The sequence below is a fragment of the Anneissia japonica genome, unplaced genomic scaffold (genome assembly GCF_011630105.1).
Source record: "Anneissia japonica isolate Jap-2015-1 unplaced genomic scaffold, ASM1163010v1 scaffold287758_len931624_cov196, whole genome shotgun sequence".
Classification (NCBI taxonomy): Eukaryota; Metazoa; Echinodermata; class Crinoidea; order Comatulida; family Comatulidae; genus Anneissia; species Anneissia japonica.
This window is the reverse complement of record NW_022722245.1, coordinates 738,125-753,631: the sequence shown is the minus strand read 5'-3', so window position 1 is coordinate 753,631 and position 15,507 is coordinate 738,125. Positions and strand designations below refer to the sequence as shown.

At 34.6% G+C, this 15,507-nt stretch overlaps 1 protein-coding gene across 1 annotated transcript in view; it reads left to right on the top strand.

Moving 5' to 3' along the window:
* Positions 1–15,507, top strand: part of LOC117111791 (probable E3 ubiquitin-protein ligase HERC1) — a gene marked incomplete in the record, with an annotated part of 172,277 nt that overhangs the window by 77,492 nt on the left and 79,278 nt on the right. The window contains 3 exon segments of the mRNA XM_033254783.1: positions 3,693–3,904; positions 4,662–4,865; positions 5,232–5,362. Coding sequence (XP_033110674.1) covers positions 3,693–3,904; positions 4,662–4,865; positions 5,232–5,362 — 547 coding nt within the window.

Here is a 15,507-nt window from a genome sequence, read left to right as displayed (position 1 = left end):
TAGAAACATTGTCTTTGAGTATGTACTTTACATAGGCCTACTTCAAAAACGTGATTTCACAACCACCTCAGCCCCACCATGGCTGGGGCTGAGGTGAGAAAATTTGAGGAAATAGTACCTCTCGAGATGGCCGGAATTGACACTTTTATATAATAAAATTCATCATCATCACATTACCATTATAGTCAAAATGAAACGCCAACAAATTTCTCATGATCTTTTATCAGGGATCTACTTAATATCCAGGACAACTTAGGCCTCATTATAGCTTACTAAGCTTTAACTTTATATAGTACATGGTTGCTGTTTCACGTACACGAACGCTAATTGGTTGGCTTGCCCAGTGCAGAGCACATGGTGTTAGTTTGTCTCAACAGGCCCAGACAACACCACAGCTCTGTTGTTTAGAATAGGCATGAAGGGGAATTCCCAAGTTATACCTTTGTCGTATAGGTAATCTTGCAATATTTTCATGTTCTTTAGTTAAATAAAAGATATAAAGTGATGAATTAATACACTAGACACATGGTTTTATTTGAACACTTTATTATGACATCGTAAAGTGATGAATAAAAGCACTAAACACATGGTTTTATTCGTAGGCCTAGAGGCTAGGTCTAACCTAGCGTTACGTACGTATTAGGTCAAAGGTTACCACAAATTTAACCCAGCCTCTATTTTACAAATCTCCCGATTTACGTACGCCCTCCGGTCCCGTACCGTACGTAAAATTGATTACCCCAAGGAGGGAATAGTCGACTGCCTTGTTCAGCGATACCAACATGTGCCATGGTTTCAGTAGTTCAGCTGTATTTTAGCGAAGTGTTGCTTTTTTGTACGTTCACTTCTTACATGTCATTTTAATTTAGTCATTGATCATCATAATAAAATCGTTAACTTTGTTGTTACTATGGCGTTTATGTTTGCTTTCTGTTGTGTGTTATAACAGTTGTTAAACCTTTTTTTTCAAAGACGTGCACACTCATTCTGTATAAATGAGTATATAGTGGGCCTATCCACTGCAAGACTCTTAATTAAAAATCAACGTAACCATGGGGACGTGTACTTCTACTGTTATTTTCTCAATGAATAGGGCATTTACAGTTAAAAGCCCTTGATTTTTTAGCAAAGTATTTTGTGTTTAATTATGTTTCTAAGGTTGAAAAAGTCTTTGTAAAAAATTGCGCAGTTTAGATGCCGGTCAGAAATTTGAGAGCCGGACAGGGATGACCGACAGCGAGGTGAGAAACCCTGTGATAATTATGAATATTTTATTAACATTTTAACAGAATATTATGTTGGGACGCACCCCATTTATTTTTGGTTGCCCGACGCAGATATTTGTTTGCCCTGGGACGTCGGGCAGGCGATTCTGCGAGCCCTGATTAATTTGTTAGCCTTGACAATTGTTCGTGAATCAGTAAAATCTTTAGACATACCGCTTTAAATGCTTCATAAATGATTACATTCATGATGCACTAGTTAAGTCGCAGGATTTTCTTAGGTGACAGCTACCGTAGCTAGCCCAGCATACTGGCACCAAGATACCTCTGTGTATACGGTAGAGATGGCAACGCCATTTCATCATCTGGAGAGCGCATCTTCCTTCACTTGGCGAAGGATCAACTTATTTTTATATATATATATATATACACGAAACAAACGATGTCAGAACTTAGTTACTTCATATTATTTATATAAAAATATATAGTTACTTCATATTTATATATTTCCACTACAATATTGTTTCGTATGGTTGGCAGAGCCAACCACACTCATCAGGCGGATATGTACAACTGATGTTATTACAAGGAAAACTTAAGCATATCATTAATTGAGAAGCAGATTAGCGTTGATTAAAAGGGTCTATTGTCTAGATGGTATATTGTTTATGGATTAGTAATCAATGGTTTCTTCCTACAAGTGGGTATTAATTCATTTCTGCAGTTGAGAGAACTTAACTCAGGATGACAAATAACTAGAAACTTTTCATGTAGGCATAGATTGCATCGTTTTATAGCATTAGAATACGGTCTAAATTGTTTTATAATTTTCCATTTAATGGTATATTGCGTCTTAGTGTCTTTCAGTGGCCAAATGTATTTACTTAGTTCAGTACTATTTCTGTATTTAGCATTACGGAATGAGTTAGTATGGTTTCTATATCTAGTTTTAAATGTATTTTCCGTAAGACCGATGTAAGTTTCTTCATTCTTGTTGTTGACTCTTGTTACTGTAGCTTGATAAACAATCCCTTCGGTGAGGCATTTTCCGGATAGTGGGCATTCGGTCTTTTGGCGACAGTTAAATGCAGGGTTATTCTTCTGAAGTTCCTTAGACAATATAGATTTGTTGTGTGAATTAATAACACTATTCATGTTCGGCATGCAGCTGTAGCTGAGTTTCAATGTGTTCCTGTTAAATAGCTTTCTATGCTCGTGTTCTTGCGGGAAGCATTCATCCACTATATGTGGAAATTTGTGGCCTATATTGGTAGCGACGTTGGCGCTGTACGGGGGGTTAAACCATATGACATTTCGGCTGCGCAATCGTTTTGACTTTGTGGGTACAGGCTTAAAATTCAATTTGTAGTCGCTTTTGTGGAGGGCCTCTTGATACGTTGGAGCAGCTGTATCAAACGATTCCTTATCAGACGAGATGTTGGATAGTCTTCTATTGATGGCTTCTGGTATGTTACGAATTAACAAAAAAAAAAAAATAAAAAAAATAAAAAAAAATAAAAAAATTAAATAAAAAAAAATTAAAAAAAATTAAAAATAATTTTATATACTCTCTACATACTCTACTTCTATAAAAATTATGTATTAGAAAACTAAATATAATGTTTAGAAAAGCCGTCCTCCACAAGTCAAAAACAGCATATTTTTCTTTCTTTCTTTCTTTCTTTTTTCTTTTTCTTCTTTCTTTCTCCCCAATATTGCTGTCTCTTATACACATCTAGATGTGTATGTTAAGACGTATGTGTACACATTCGTAAGTCCTTAAAATGCTCAAAATTACTCTTTTCATTTAAAATTTCTTTTAAAATGCTCAAAATTACTCTTTGAATAGAGCATGTTTTAGCATATAATACTTTTGAATCAGAACCGTGCGTGCTTCGTGAGGGTCAAAGTACGGCGGATCACCTAACTCGTCCTCAGTGACGAGTTCAAATCTAGTTTACATCTATCTTTCTTCAGAAGATGAGGGTGATGATAGGATAGGCCTAGCCCTAGTTGATTTTGTTGCCGACTGTGACAATAAAGAGAATGAGTTTCAACCAATTCTGTGTGTAGAATAAATACCAGTTACTAAGGAGAGAATGGGCAGGCAGCTTCAAAAAACATGATTTTTCACAGTAAACTAATAAGCGATTTTCAAAGCCAGTTTTCTCAAAATGCACTTTACCAAGTATCCTAAATTTGATTGCCCATAACTTCACCATAAACTGTCAAATCAAAAAAGATTTTTTTTTTTGCATTTTGAAGATAATAATGTCTAGTTTCATAATGTGTACAAAACTCACTTCTGAAAATTTTGACTTATCCCTCCTTTGGCTTGACCTTGCCATATTGCTTGTGTCCTTAGGCAAGGCATTGAATTTAGTTGTGTGAAACATACTGTTGCACAACTAAAAATGCTGGCCAGGAATCTGAGAACATAATATATAATTAATTTTATTAATATTTCAGTGGACATGATGGTACAGTATGTCTATGGAAGTTGTCCAGTAAAGCGCCACATGTGCTTCAACAGACCTTTATATTCAGTAAGAATTCCGACTACAGTCAGTATTCACTGGACGATTACCAAGATCAAGACATTAACAACCTCTGTATCAACTCTAATGGAAGGATCATCGCTGGAACTCTTGATAATATGCTCAACATTTGGTTTGTTTCTGGTAATTAATCTTGTGTTAATAATTTATCTTGTCAGTTAACGCATTATTGTTAGCTTCATCTGTGAAGGAAGGATTTATAAATCTTGGACAATGTTAAAAAAATAAGTCTTTTTAACCTCAGACATGTAAATAGACAATTAAACACAGTATTATATCAACTATTCATTTTCAAAAGGTATGGCATCCAAACCATCAAGTCCAATGTTTTCACTGTTCAGACTTCTTTTTGCTGCTTCAGCTTCGTATTCTGTAGATTCTAACCTCAGGTCAAAAACCTAAATTGTGTAAAGTCAGCTTCTACAGATCCATTTTGTGTATATAGTTAATTGTTATCCCTGTATTATATACCTCAGTCGTGAAAGTGGTTTGGTGCAGTGGAAATGGTTTGTTTTCCCAACCTCGAGGTCAGGTTTTCAACCCTTCACTGTGCATTTTGCTTTTGTCCTTAAGCAATGCACTTTATCTACATTGCTTCAGTCTACCCAGCTGTATCCATGGGTACCAGCAAATTGCTAGGAGTAACCTGCAGTAAAGTAGCATCCTACCCAGGGGCGTATCACTCTCATCTGCTTCACGCTACTTGAAACTGTGGAAGCTCCCGCCCCTATGGGCCCTTTGGCTCTGCAAGGATTTACATTTATATATATATATACTTCATCATGCTTACGGACAATAACCCTATGGAACACATACCACTTCGCAGACTTATTCTATGATTTAGTAATTGATAAATTGTTCTTTGTTGTATTGATTGCAGTGAACCGTGGATATCTTGACATACATTGCAATATAGTAACAGCCGTTACATGGCCGCAGGAAAAAAATCTAATAGAAGGTAGGGTTGGTATGTGTACAGACACACTGCTGGTCGGAAGACTAGATGGTTCAGTTGCCGTCATTGAGGTCATCGACCATTCAACATTCCACCGAACTGAACTTGAGCAATGTTATCGAGATAATGGTTAGTGTTTGTGAGCTACTAAGATTTTTCCAAATGAAAATATTAGAAAATGATATGTATCATCCCTTCATTTACCTTCCAATCCCAGGTTCCTTGGTGTAATTCCTGTATGTAACAGGATATTTTTCTCAAAAACAACTTCACTCCCTAAGCCTCATAATAAGACTTTATTAGAGCATCTTGTGTTTGTCTTGTGAAAGTGATTGCTACTTTAAACATTTTGATTTGGATGACAATTAGCATACTGTACCCTTTGACCATTGTGTCTACAAAATAGAATAATAAATAAAATAAATAAATAAATACTAGTACAAAAAAATATATATATAGTTTATTGTGATGCTATTATTATTTGCCCTTATGTAGTTGCTGTATGCTGTTTAGCGTGGTATGATGAAGACCAGCGTTTTGCTGTTGGTTACAAGGATGGCATGATCCATATGTGCAGTAGAGACTCCTTTGAATGCGATCCCAGTCGACCAATCCCAGGTCATAAGGTAAATCATTTGTGCTTCAGAAGCAAATTGCCTCACTCACTCACACACTACATTCACTGAGAGACGCGCTTGGTGTATATACTACTATTATTAGTAGGCCTAGGGGCCTAGGTCTATTATTATGAAAATAAATGCACTAGCACAATTAATGTGACAAAGTCGCCATGGCATGGCATGACAAGTCAAGGCTAGGCTAGTAGTAGAAATTTCCTACTAACTTTACCGTCAGCTGGATAAGGCTGCGTGCGAACTCACCTGCTGCTGGACTGGAGCAGTGTCCCGGACAGGAGTGCGCTACTGCTACTGGGTAGACACTGACTGTGCTAATCCTAGGCATAGGTGTAGGCCTAATTATAAACAAACAAGTCATCGGACTGATATACGTTTATTAATCCAATTGAATTATTCCTCCATGATTGAATTGACGTTGACTAAACGGTCTCTCTGTAACTGCGTACGTAAACGATCACAAAAACTCACGACTTCACACTTAGACCGTGGCCAGGTTGAGGCTCCAAAATCGGCTTAGTTTACGAATTCTGTGACCCACCAATCCGCGCTACTTTTTTTCTATAATTAAAAAAATGTACATTTTAAAAGAAAACTGAGGCTGAATTACTTCTTATTTTTTGAACACATTGAGGCTGATGTAAAATTTCAAATGTATTTATTTGCATGCAATGTAAATAAATAACATTAATCAGTATTTCTTGCCATGCCTGTTGATTTTTGTTTAACTGCTTGAAGACCTTGGTAATATAGACTGAATTAATGAATAATAATTGATGATTCCAATAAGGTGAAACAAATAAATTTTTAATATACTTCAGTTCAGCCAGTTGCATCCCATCAGCACTTTCATTATCTCTCTGATCACTCACTGGGTATATACATTTAACTACACAACAGTAAACACAAGGTTGAAAGAAGTTTATGACAAAAATCTGAACTTTTATATGAATATTATTGAAACACTGTAGCACATCATATACCTACACAGAACTGCTTTAAACATAGCTGAATATAGAGTTCAATCCAATCCGCTTTTAAACATAAAACTTTTAAAATAAATGTGTTGTTGATAAATGTTCATACAAGGAAAAACCTTAATAATATCTGGTAATATTTATGTCATATCAAATAGATAACAACAGTTCCAATCTGGTAGGACTACAGTACTTTCAATTGATTCATGTTTCTATCCATGGCCTATAATATCTGGCCTGAATTGCCACCAGATCCTTATCCCTTATGTAGTGACAAGGCTTCATCCTGATTTGCAGTGGCAGCCTCAAGTAATTCCACCACTCAATGTTTCACATCTTACTAATTTCTCAATGGTGTTTGCTCTATTTTTTACAAAAAAAATACTTGGGAGAACATGACTTCGACCAGGAAGCACTTCCTTAATTCTTGACTTCAGCTTTCAGGTGATGCAGAATGAGCATTTGCTTTGGCTGTGGTTCATCAACTTCCATTCACTTGATTCTGTGGTCTGTGAAAATTAATTAAACAAACTAATTCAATGAGCTTATCAATGCTACTGTGATGGTTTTAATGATCAAATATGTATTTAAATTGTTCCTTTTTAATCAAAGGTTGTTTTCAAAAAAATAAAAAATAAAAAAAAAATAAGTAGTATAAGTACAATACAATATTAAATGCAGGTGGTGATGTTTAATTGGACATCAAAGTGTTGATAAATATTATTTGCTTAAGTCAGTTTTGATACCTATTAATTAATATATTTTTTGTTATGTTGAGTCTAAGGATTCCTATGTAGATAAAGCATACTGTACTATTAATATAATAATTTTGTTATATTCTTTTCATGAAGACATTAATCAAATTAAGCCTGAATTACTTAGTCTAAGCACAGTCACTGAAGGGCACATCCCCCACCCCAAAAAACTGAATTGATTCAATTTGTGTAGTAATTGTTCTTGGTAGAAAATAGTTGCTATATAATTGTGGATGGCTATTCTTGATTTGTCTTCATGGTCAGTTGTTTATGCTGGGTCGATTCATTGCCAACATTATTGTCTCAATATGCTTATTACAATATAACATCATCGTATTTGATTCACAATACTCTGTGGTTATTTTGCTGTTGATAGTACCCCAGTTTGAGGAAAAGGCAGGGCATCCTGTCTGTGTGTGTAGTGTGATAGAGACGCGCTTAGTGCTTCTCAATTAAGTAAAACATACCATACCATTTTTAACGTTATATGTAACCACACACGTACATTTAAACAGATTTGCTGCAATTTTGACTACTACTACTTGCAACACCATCCTTGAGATCCCCTTCGTTATATATGTATTGTAGGTTATTCATCAGCTTCAACGGAAACTTAATAGGCCTTACAGAGGACTTGTATTTGTTGTTTTCCACAGAGTTCACATCCTTAAATTTCTTTTAAGCTGTTTACGCTTAATGACACAACCATACTCTAGGTTCTTACAACATGTATCACAAAAATATGCCTGAAACCGGCTCAGATTTATCATTTGAAGAACTTCTGGCCAACACCATACTTGCAAGTGGAGTGTGTTGTTTACTGTTTACATTGGACAAACGGCATAGAAGGTAGTTTGTGTTTGGCTGAGGGCCTTGCAGCTAAGCCAAACTTCATTGTTAGTCGTATTCTGATTGACTATAGTTACGTAGCAACTTTTGATATAAATTCTCATTTTTGGTTACAGTTTCCCCAAATTCATGGTTGCCGACAATCAAATTATGTTACAATTTAATAGTATTGACATTTTTGTGCAAAAGCCAGGTAGCCCGGATTGGTGGGACGATTTTTCGATCAGCTGCTCGCCAAAAATTAATTGACAGACTTGTCTTGAATATTAATGAGTAGGTTAGAAAATGCTACCAAGCTACTGAAAAAAGTGATCAGCCTCGTTTTCACCAGATTTTCCTGTCTCATCATATCATGTTTTGTTTCTGTAATTATCGTTACATCTCAACATTTTGAATTTTCCCAGTATTTTTCCCGAACTCAGGAAAGGTTAAACAAGCAATATATGGCCACTTGTCTCATCCCCGCACCCCTTAAAGGTGTAATGGGAAAATGTGCGGCTAACACCTTGAAGCAATGAAATCTAGGCCTAGGTCGACAAAAATTTGCACTCCTGTAGCAATTCTGACTTGGCAATATGGTCGGCAATTGCCGACGTGAAATTCGTGGGCGGTCGGCAATTGCCGATTGGCGACGTGAAATTCGTGGGCTGTAAAAAAAAATCATCAGTTTATTATTATTAGACTAGAAAAAAAATCAAAAAAGAGGCCTAGAAATCAAGTTAGGGGGAGTGGACTGTTAGAAGCAGTCAACACAGCCAGATATCCTAATTAACCCGTCCTGGTCACCCCAAGCCCTGTTGACACTTGATTTTTCACTTTATATGCAAATGGCGTATTTTGACAAATGGCCGCCAAATTTATCTAAAATGTGCATATAATTGGAACTAAATAAGCTACAGATATGATTTTGGTGTCTAAACTAATTAATTTCTATACAGGCAACAAACCAGACATATAAAATCTACTGTCACTCATGCCAGAATGGAACATAATTCAAAAATTGGTGTTTATTTGTTTAAAAATAACCGCAAATTATACTTAAAATGTGCATAAAATAAGAATAAGTATATAAAACCAAAAGTAGTCGTGTTTGGTATCGTTGGAAAGCTCTTCCGATGCTGAATAATGTATTGCAGTATACATATCAGAAACGGTGTAGTGTTTCATATATTTTCCCATGAAGTCCAATTATAACATATCATAATAAAATTTGTGTAACTCGTGAGCTCTCAGGGTGGGGGGAGGGGGTGCGCTCCTACTACTACCTAGCACATTACTACCAAGCCTTAAGTAACGCATGTGCTTTCTGGGCGAAGTCCGAGTCCAAATGGGCCCTGGAGAAGCCATTATTTATACTTACAGTAACACTGATGCTCAGCACTCTCCTACAACAGCTTAACAATACGTAACCTTTTCTATAATTTCCGAAAAAAAAACCAAATAGATCAAAATCCTACAAACACAATATTTGGCAGATTTATTAGAAGGGGTTCTTTCAACTATGCCCCAGGATGCCCCACTATGGAGGTTTGACCAGTTATGTAATGCCTGTGTGCTTTCTGGGGAAACGCTTACTTCCTCCATGTCCAAATGAGTCTCGGAAAGGCGATGGGATCCTACTTACTACCACCGAGCAATCTAATAATACAACGCTTTTGACAAAATATTTTCTTTTAATTTTTTCATAAATGTATGAGCCCCGGACGGCTGCATAACTACCCACCTTAAAATCCGCCTCCGACTTTGAACATGTCCATAAATAAAGAATAAAATACATGGTTATCCATCATAGTAGGCATATTATTAAATATTATACACAGCATGTTGAAATCGATTAAAATAATGTATACATTATAGGCCTACTAATAATTCGGATATTCGGATGATAAATGCCTGCAACATCATCAATATATTATGGCGAAAGTAAATTTTTGTCTGTTTCTGAATTTTAATATTGTTACTAGTAATTGTTATTGTCGTGATGGAATAATAAACAATAACTGGATTTGCGTCAGGAGAAACATGTATAGGTGTAATTTTTTTGCCCTACCTGACATGGAAATGTACCGAATACTCCATACATTTGAAAACAACTGCGACAAAAATCGCAAGTTGTTCTCGGGTGGGACTCAAACCCACGATCTCCAGATCACTAGCCTGGCATCATACCTCTAGTAAGCAGCGGGTCCTGACCTCGGGTAAGCAGCGGGTCCTGACGCAAATCCAGTTATTGTTTATTATTCCATCACGACAACAACAATTACTATCAACACTGCAGTACCCGCTGCTTACTTGGACTCGAATTTAACCCTGGCCATCAGACGCAAGCTCGGTGGTCTAGAGGTATGATGCCAGGCTAGTGATCTGGAGATCGTGGGTTTGAGTCCCACCCGAGAACAACTTGCGATTTTTGTTGCAGTTGTTTTCAAATGTACAGAGTATTCGGTACATTTCCACGTCAGGTAGGGCAAAAAAAAAAAAAAAAATTACACCAATATTGTTACTGTTATTATTAAATATTGGAATGGTACCTTATAAATTTATAACCAGGGAGCAGAGCAGCTTAGCTCAGTTGCCTAAACTGATGGTAGCCTCTGTGTGCGCTGAAACGTGGGGATCTCTAGTTTTCCGATTCAAATCAAATCATTCTTTATTGCATCACTCAAAATGGGTTGAATTTTACAAAAGTAAAGGGTTAAAGCAGAAAAATCTAAACAATCAACATTTAAACATTTTTCAACAAAAAGAACCCACATCACAAAAACAGCAAAAGGAAACAAGTTTAAAGGGCAAAAAGGCAACCAATATTAAAATTATTATTATTATTATTATTGTAGTGAGATTATTATAGTTATTTTAATTACTGACTAAAAAATGAACAAAGCAATCGCCTGTACAGGGAGTCCTTTCCAGCCTTTTTGGTGACAGTAGTTTTTATATGTCTAGTTTGTTGCACCAAAATCTGTAGCTTATTTAATTCCAATTTTATGCACATATTAGATAAATTTGTATACAAGGCGTAAAGTCAAGTGTCAACAGGGCTTAGGGTGATCAGAAGGGATTAATTAGGATATCTGGCTATGTGGATTGCTTTTAACATTTCACTCCCCCTAACTCATTTTTTTTCAGATTTTTTTTTTCTAGTCTATATTAAATAGTTAGTATATTGTTTTTACTAGTATACTATCTCAATCATGATTTACTTGAATATCAATGCACCAGCAAACAACCCAAGGGTGATATCTGGCTTAAGCAAAATAATTTTTTTTTTAAATCCAGCCTCTTCCTCATCACTTTTCCAACCTAGATAGGGTGATAAACTAATAAAAAAAAAATTATAGGGCCTTATATCATCACCAGTCTGAAGATTACTTTTAATTTTTCTTAAGGTATTTTATTTTTAAAATTGTAATAATAATTAATAATAAAATGGTATTTACATAGCAAAGTGTATGCACTTGACACTGTAACTTGTATTTTAAATACCGTAAAGCCCTAAATTTTCGCGTGCCCTTCATTTTCGCGAATTTCGCGATTGAACAACAATCGCGAAAGTTAAGGGCGCGCGAAAATCTCAAAAATTATATTTGGTCAAAAACGATTGTAAAACGTGATTTCCATAATAATGTGATACTTATATCAGGGATGTTGTTATGCAGGGCGGACGTGGGCGGGGCTGCCCAATCTTTGACGTCTTGCGCCCATCCTAAAGCTATTTTTAAGGCCTTCCGCCAAGCCTCATACTTGACCCTCCCACCACCCTTAAAATCATGAAAAACACAAGTTTTTGCTCAATAACCTGTATATTCCGGTGGTATAAGCTGCAAGTTTTATACGCGATTTTCCCCCGAAGTTTGAGGTGCGGCTTATACACCGGTAGTTAACCTACTCCCAAAAGGTTCAGATCGCCAGCCGCAGCGAAAATCGGGCGTTGTCTGACTAGCTTGGGCCCATGCTAGCCCAATTAATTAGCCTAGGGTTGGAAGGCCTAGTATTTGTAATTATACGCACTACAGTGCTGTACTAGGATTCCTACTACATTTTCTACGACATTCAAGCAATGGTTTGGGTTGTCTAATTATTTTCATAATTATGTTCACTCATAAAAACATGCTGTTTCTATTCGAAATTGCTTCGCTCAAAACAAATAAACAAACTACTTTTCGGTTTCGGGATTTACGATGACGCAACAAAACACACGTGGGCTGGTGAAACTTGCTGTTTGACATCTGGTTCCTGGTGCCTTGTACTGTTGTAAGAAAGAATAATGATACTGCTATAATTTCAGAATAAAAGCTTTTAAAATTAATTTATGCTATAAAAACACAAGTTTTCTTGAAGTTGTAATAATTATTTTACTGGAAATTAATTGAAGAAATGCATACGTACGTCATCTGTTTTTTGTTTATAAACGTAGTGGGCTGTGAGTATTAAATGACTTAGGCCTAGAATTACCAATATATTTAGCCTAATATTGACTGTTATTAGTCACCAAAATATAGAATGATTGCTTAAAATAGCTAAATATACTCAATAAGCATTATATTTTATTAGATTGTATTTAACTAGCCTAAAAACAAGACTACTACCACAAGTACAAATATGGCCTACCGTTGGTCTAGGAATACTAATAGCCTTGCAAGACCTGGAAATTTAATTGTGTTCTATTAAGCGATATAAATACTAGGTTTTAAAGCTTACCATCTTCTGTTTGCATGATGAAAATCGACTGGATAAAAATGGCGAAATTTGTTTTCTTCAGTGGTGGCAAATCGCGAAATTCCATTTTCCAAGTAGATTAAATCGCGAAAATAAAAGGACGCGAAATGTTTGAAATCGCGAAAATTTAGGGCTTTACCGTAAATGTGCTGATTTTTGGAATTTCTATTTTTGAGTAGAATTCATTATTGGCTTAAATAAAATTTTCCATTCAGTTGTGTATGTTTTAAGACAACAATTAATAAACATTTTATTGTGTAGAATTTTATTTATTACCATGTAGACATAACAATTTAGTTTTAGACAAATTAGAAAGCAAGTTTAAGAAAAAAAATTACTCACAAGGAGAGAAATCCACATGGTCGACCTTTCACCTATTGCCACTGGCTCATGATTGTTTTTTTTTTTTATTGATGAGGGCCAACTTTCACTGCCTAGGCTTGAGAATGTACGAAGTTGTTGTTTATTTACAAATAGAACACATAAAATGTGTTATGATGAGTATACATTGAACACAAATAATAAACTGTGTTTTAAAAGCTGGTTAAATAGAAAGAGTGATGTAGGCACATTGAGTTTAAAAGTAGGAATTAGTCAGAGAAGTAGGTAGGCACAGCACAGCGAAACATGGTATCATATCATTGTTTATGTTAAATAAACGAGCTCAAACTTGTGGTTTCTTTGGCTACTGGCTTACAGTTTATCCTTTGTTAATGTCAAAGTTACAGAAAGATAGAGTGCATTTGCCTTGTATTTTGAAATTGTATATGTACAGCTTGTGTACATATCATAGTCATTATACAATGTGTATCGGTAAATTTAAGCTGTAACAGTATTTTGTTTTCTGAAAGAAGCTGTAACGGGCCGTTACAGCTTATTGCCCTGGGGAGAACACTGGGATCCAACACACTTTTTTGCCCGACCCCCTTGAAATCGCCCAATAGTTTGCCTGTCTACCACAGTGAAATTTTTGGCTCCATGCCAGCATTTTCAGATGAGTTAGAGCAATTTGAAATTTTTAATGGGATTTGGCTAAAAAATTCACCTTGTGACAGACAACTGCTTTTATCTCTCTTGAAACTCAACGTATTGGAGAAATTCTGGTACCGTTGGATAAAGAAGATTCTGTTTCCAATGATATGCAACTCGATGTCTTAACTGTAGTCAGATGTTTATTACTGCTGCAGGTCCTAGGTTTATGGAATGAACTTCATTATTATATTAAACAATTTGTTAGTTTACCTGTATTTAAAAAAAACTTGAAATTACATTATTTAAGCCTATACCAAAATTAAAGCTATACGTTACTTTCATCATTATTACTATTGATATTATTATGATTATAATATGATATGATGAATATGATTATTCGGTAATCAGACATAAACCACCTGGACGAAAACAACCCAAACTGGAATATACCATTGTGAAAGTAGGGTGAGAAGTGAGGTGGACAATGTTGGGTGGGCCTGTTTTTATCACCTTCACAATAGGACTGATTACACTGTGGCTGTGACCTATTATACGCCTTTAATTTATTCAATTCTTTTGACAACATGCATGTATGTTAATAATCATTGTAGATTTTTCCAGATTTCAGTAATCACTGTGCTTAAAGTTTGTATTTTCCTAATGATTTTAACACAACAATTAACTTCAAAGTTTAATGGAAATTCATATGTAAATTTGTAGTAAAGTTTTAATACATTTAATAATATTGATAGTTTTAATACATTTCATAATATTAATATTAATAGTATTCTAAATTTATTAAAATTTCTAGAAGAACATATCTCTACTTCCTTTAACAATGATTTAATAATAATAGTTTGAATCTAAAAAAGTCATATTTATCAATGAATGTAAGTTAGATCTTACTATGTTATCTTTTTATCAGTTTTGATTCAGAAAGTGACATGCACAGTAATTAATTGAATTACATTAAAGAAGATTGCAACTGTATGTAATAATATAGGCCTACTAATAATACAATAATAAGAAATTGGATGAAACACTATTGTAGTTTTTTGCTGAAATGAATTTTTAATAAAGATTTTTTTCAGTTTTAATACATAATTAATAACATTTTTTTCTTCTTGGTATGGTATTTGTCTAATATTATAGTATTACAAGGACTTGTCCCTACTTCCTTTAAATATGATTTAATAATAATAATAATAATAATAATAATAATAATAATAATAATAATAATAATAATAATGTGAATGTAAACAGTCATATCCAATAATGAATGTATGTTAATAGAATATTCATGTTAATAAGATCTTACTATTTTATATTTTATCTGTTTTGATTGAATTGTCACTACTGTATAATTAATATTTCTTCTTGCATTAATGACAGTTATAAAGAAGTAATTAATTGAATTACATTAAAGAAGATTACAACTGTATGTAATAATATAGGCCTACTAAAAAAAGAATATTTACTACAATAATAAGAAATTGGATGAAACACTATTGTACTTTTCATTTGCTGAAATGAATTTTTTAATACATTAATAACATTTTTTTCTCTCTTGGTATGGTATTTGTCTAACATTATAGTATTCACAAGGACTTGTGATTCTTGTTGTTATTATATTATTATTATTTTTTTTTTTTACTATATTATATTATTATCTAGGTTCAATATGAGACAAGGCTTGCCTTCTAATTGTGATCCTAACAATGGAGTAATTCCATGTCAAATCAACCAAAAAAAAACCTCAATCTCTCAGATTTTGTTCAAATTTTTGTATGTTGTTGAGGCCCATGAGAAATGATCAGAAATGAAAATTTTTTTCTCTAGGCCTCCTAATTAGCGAGATATCTGC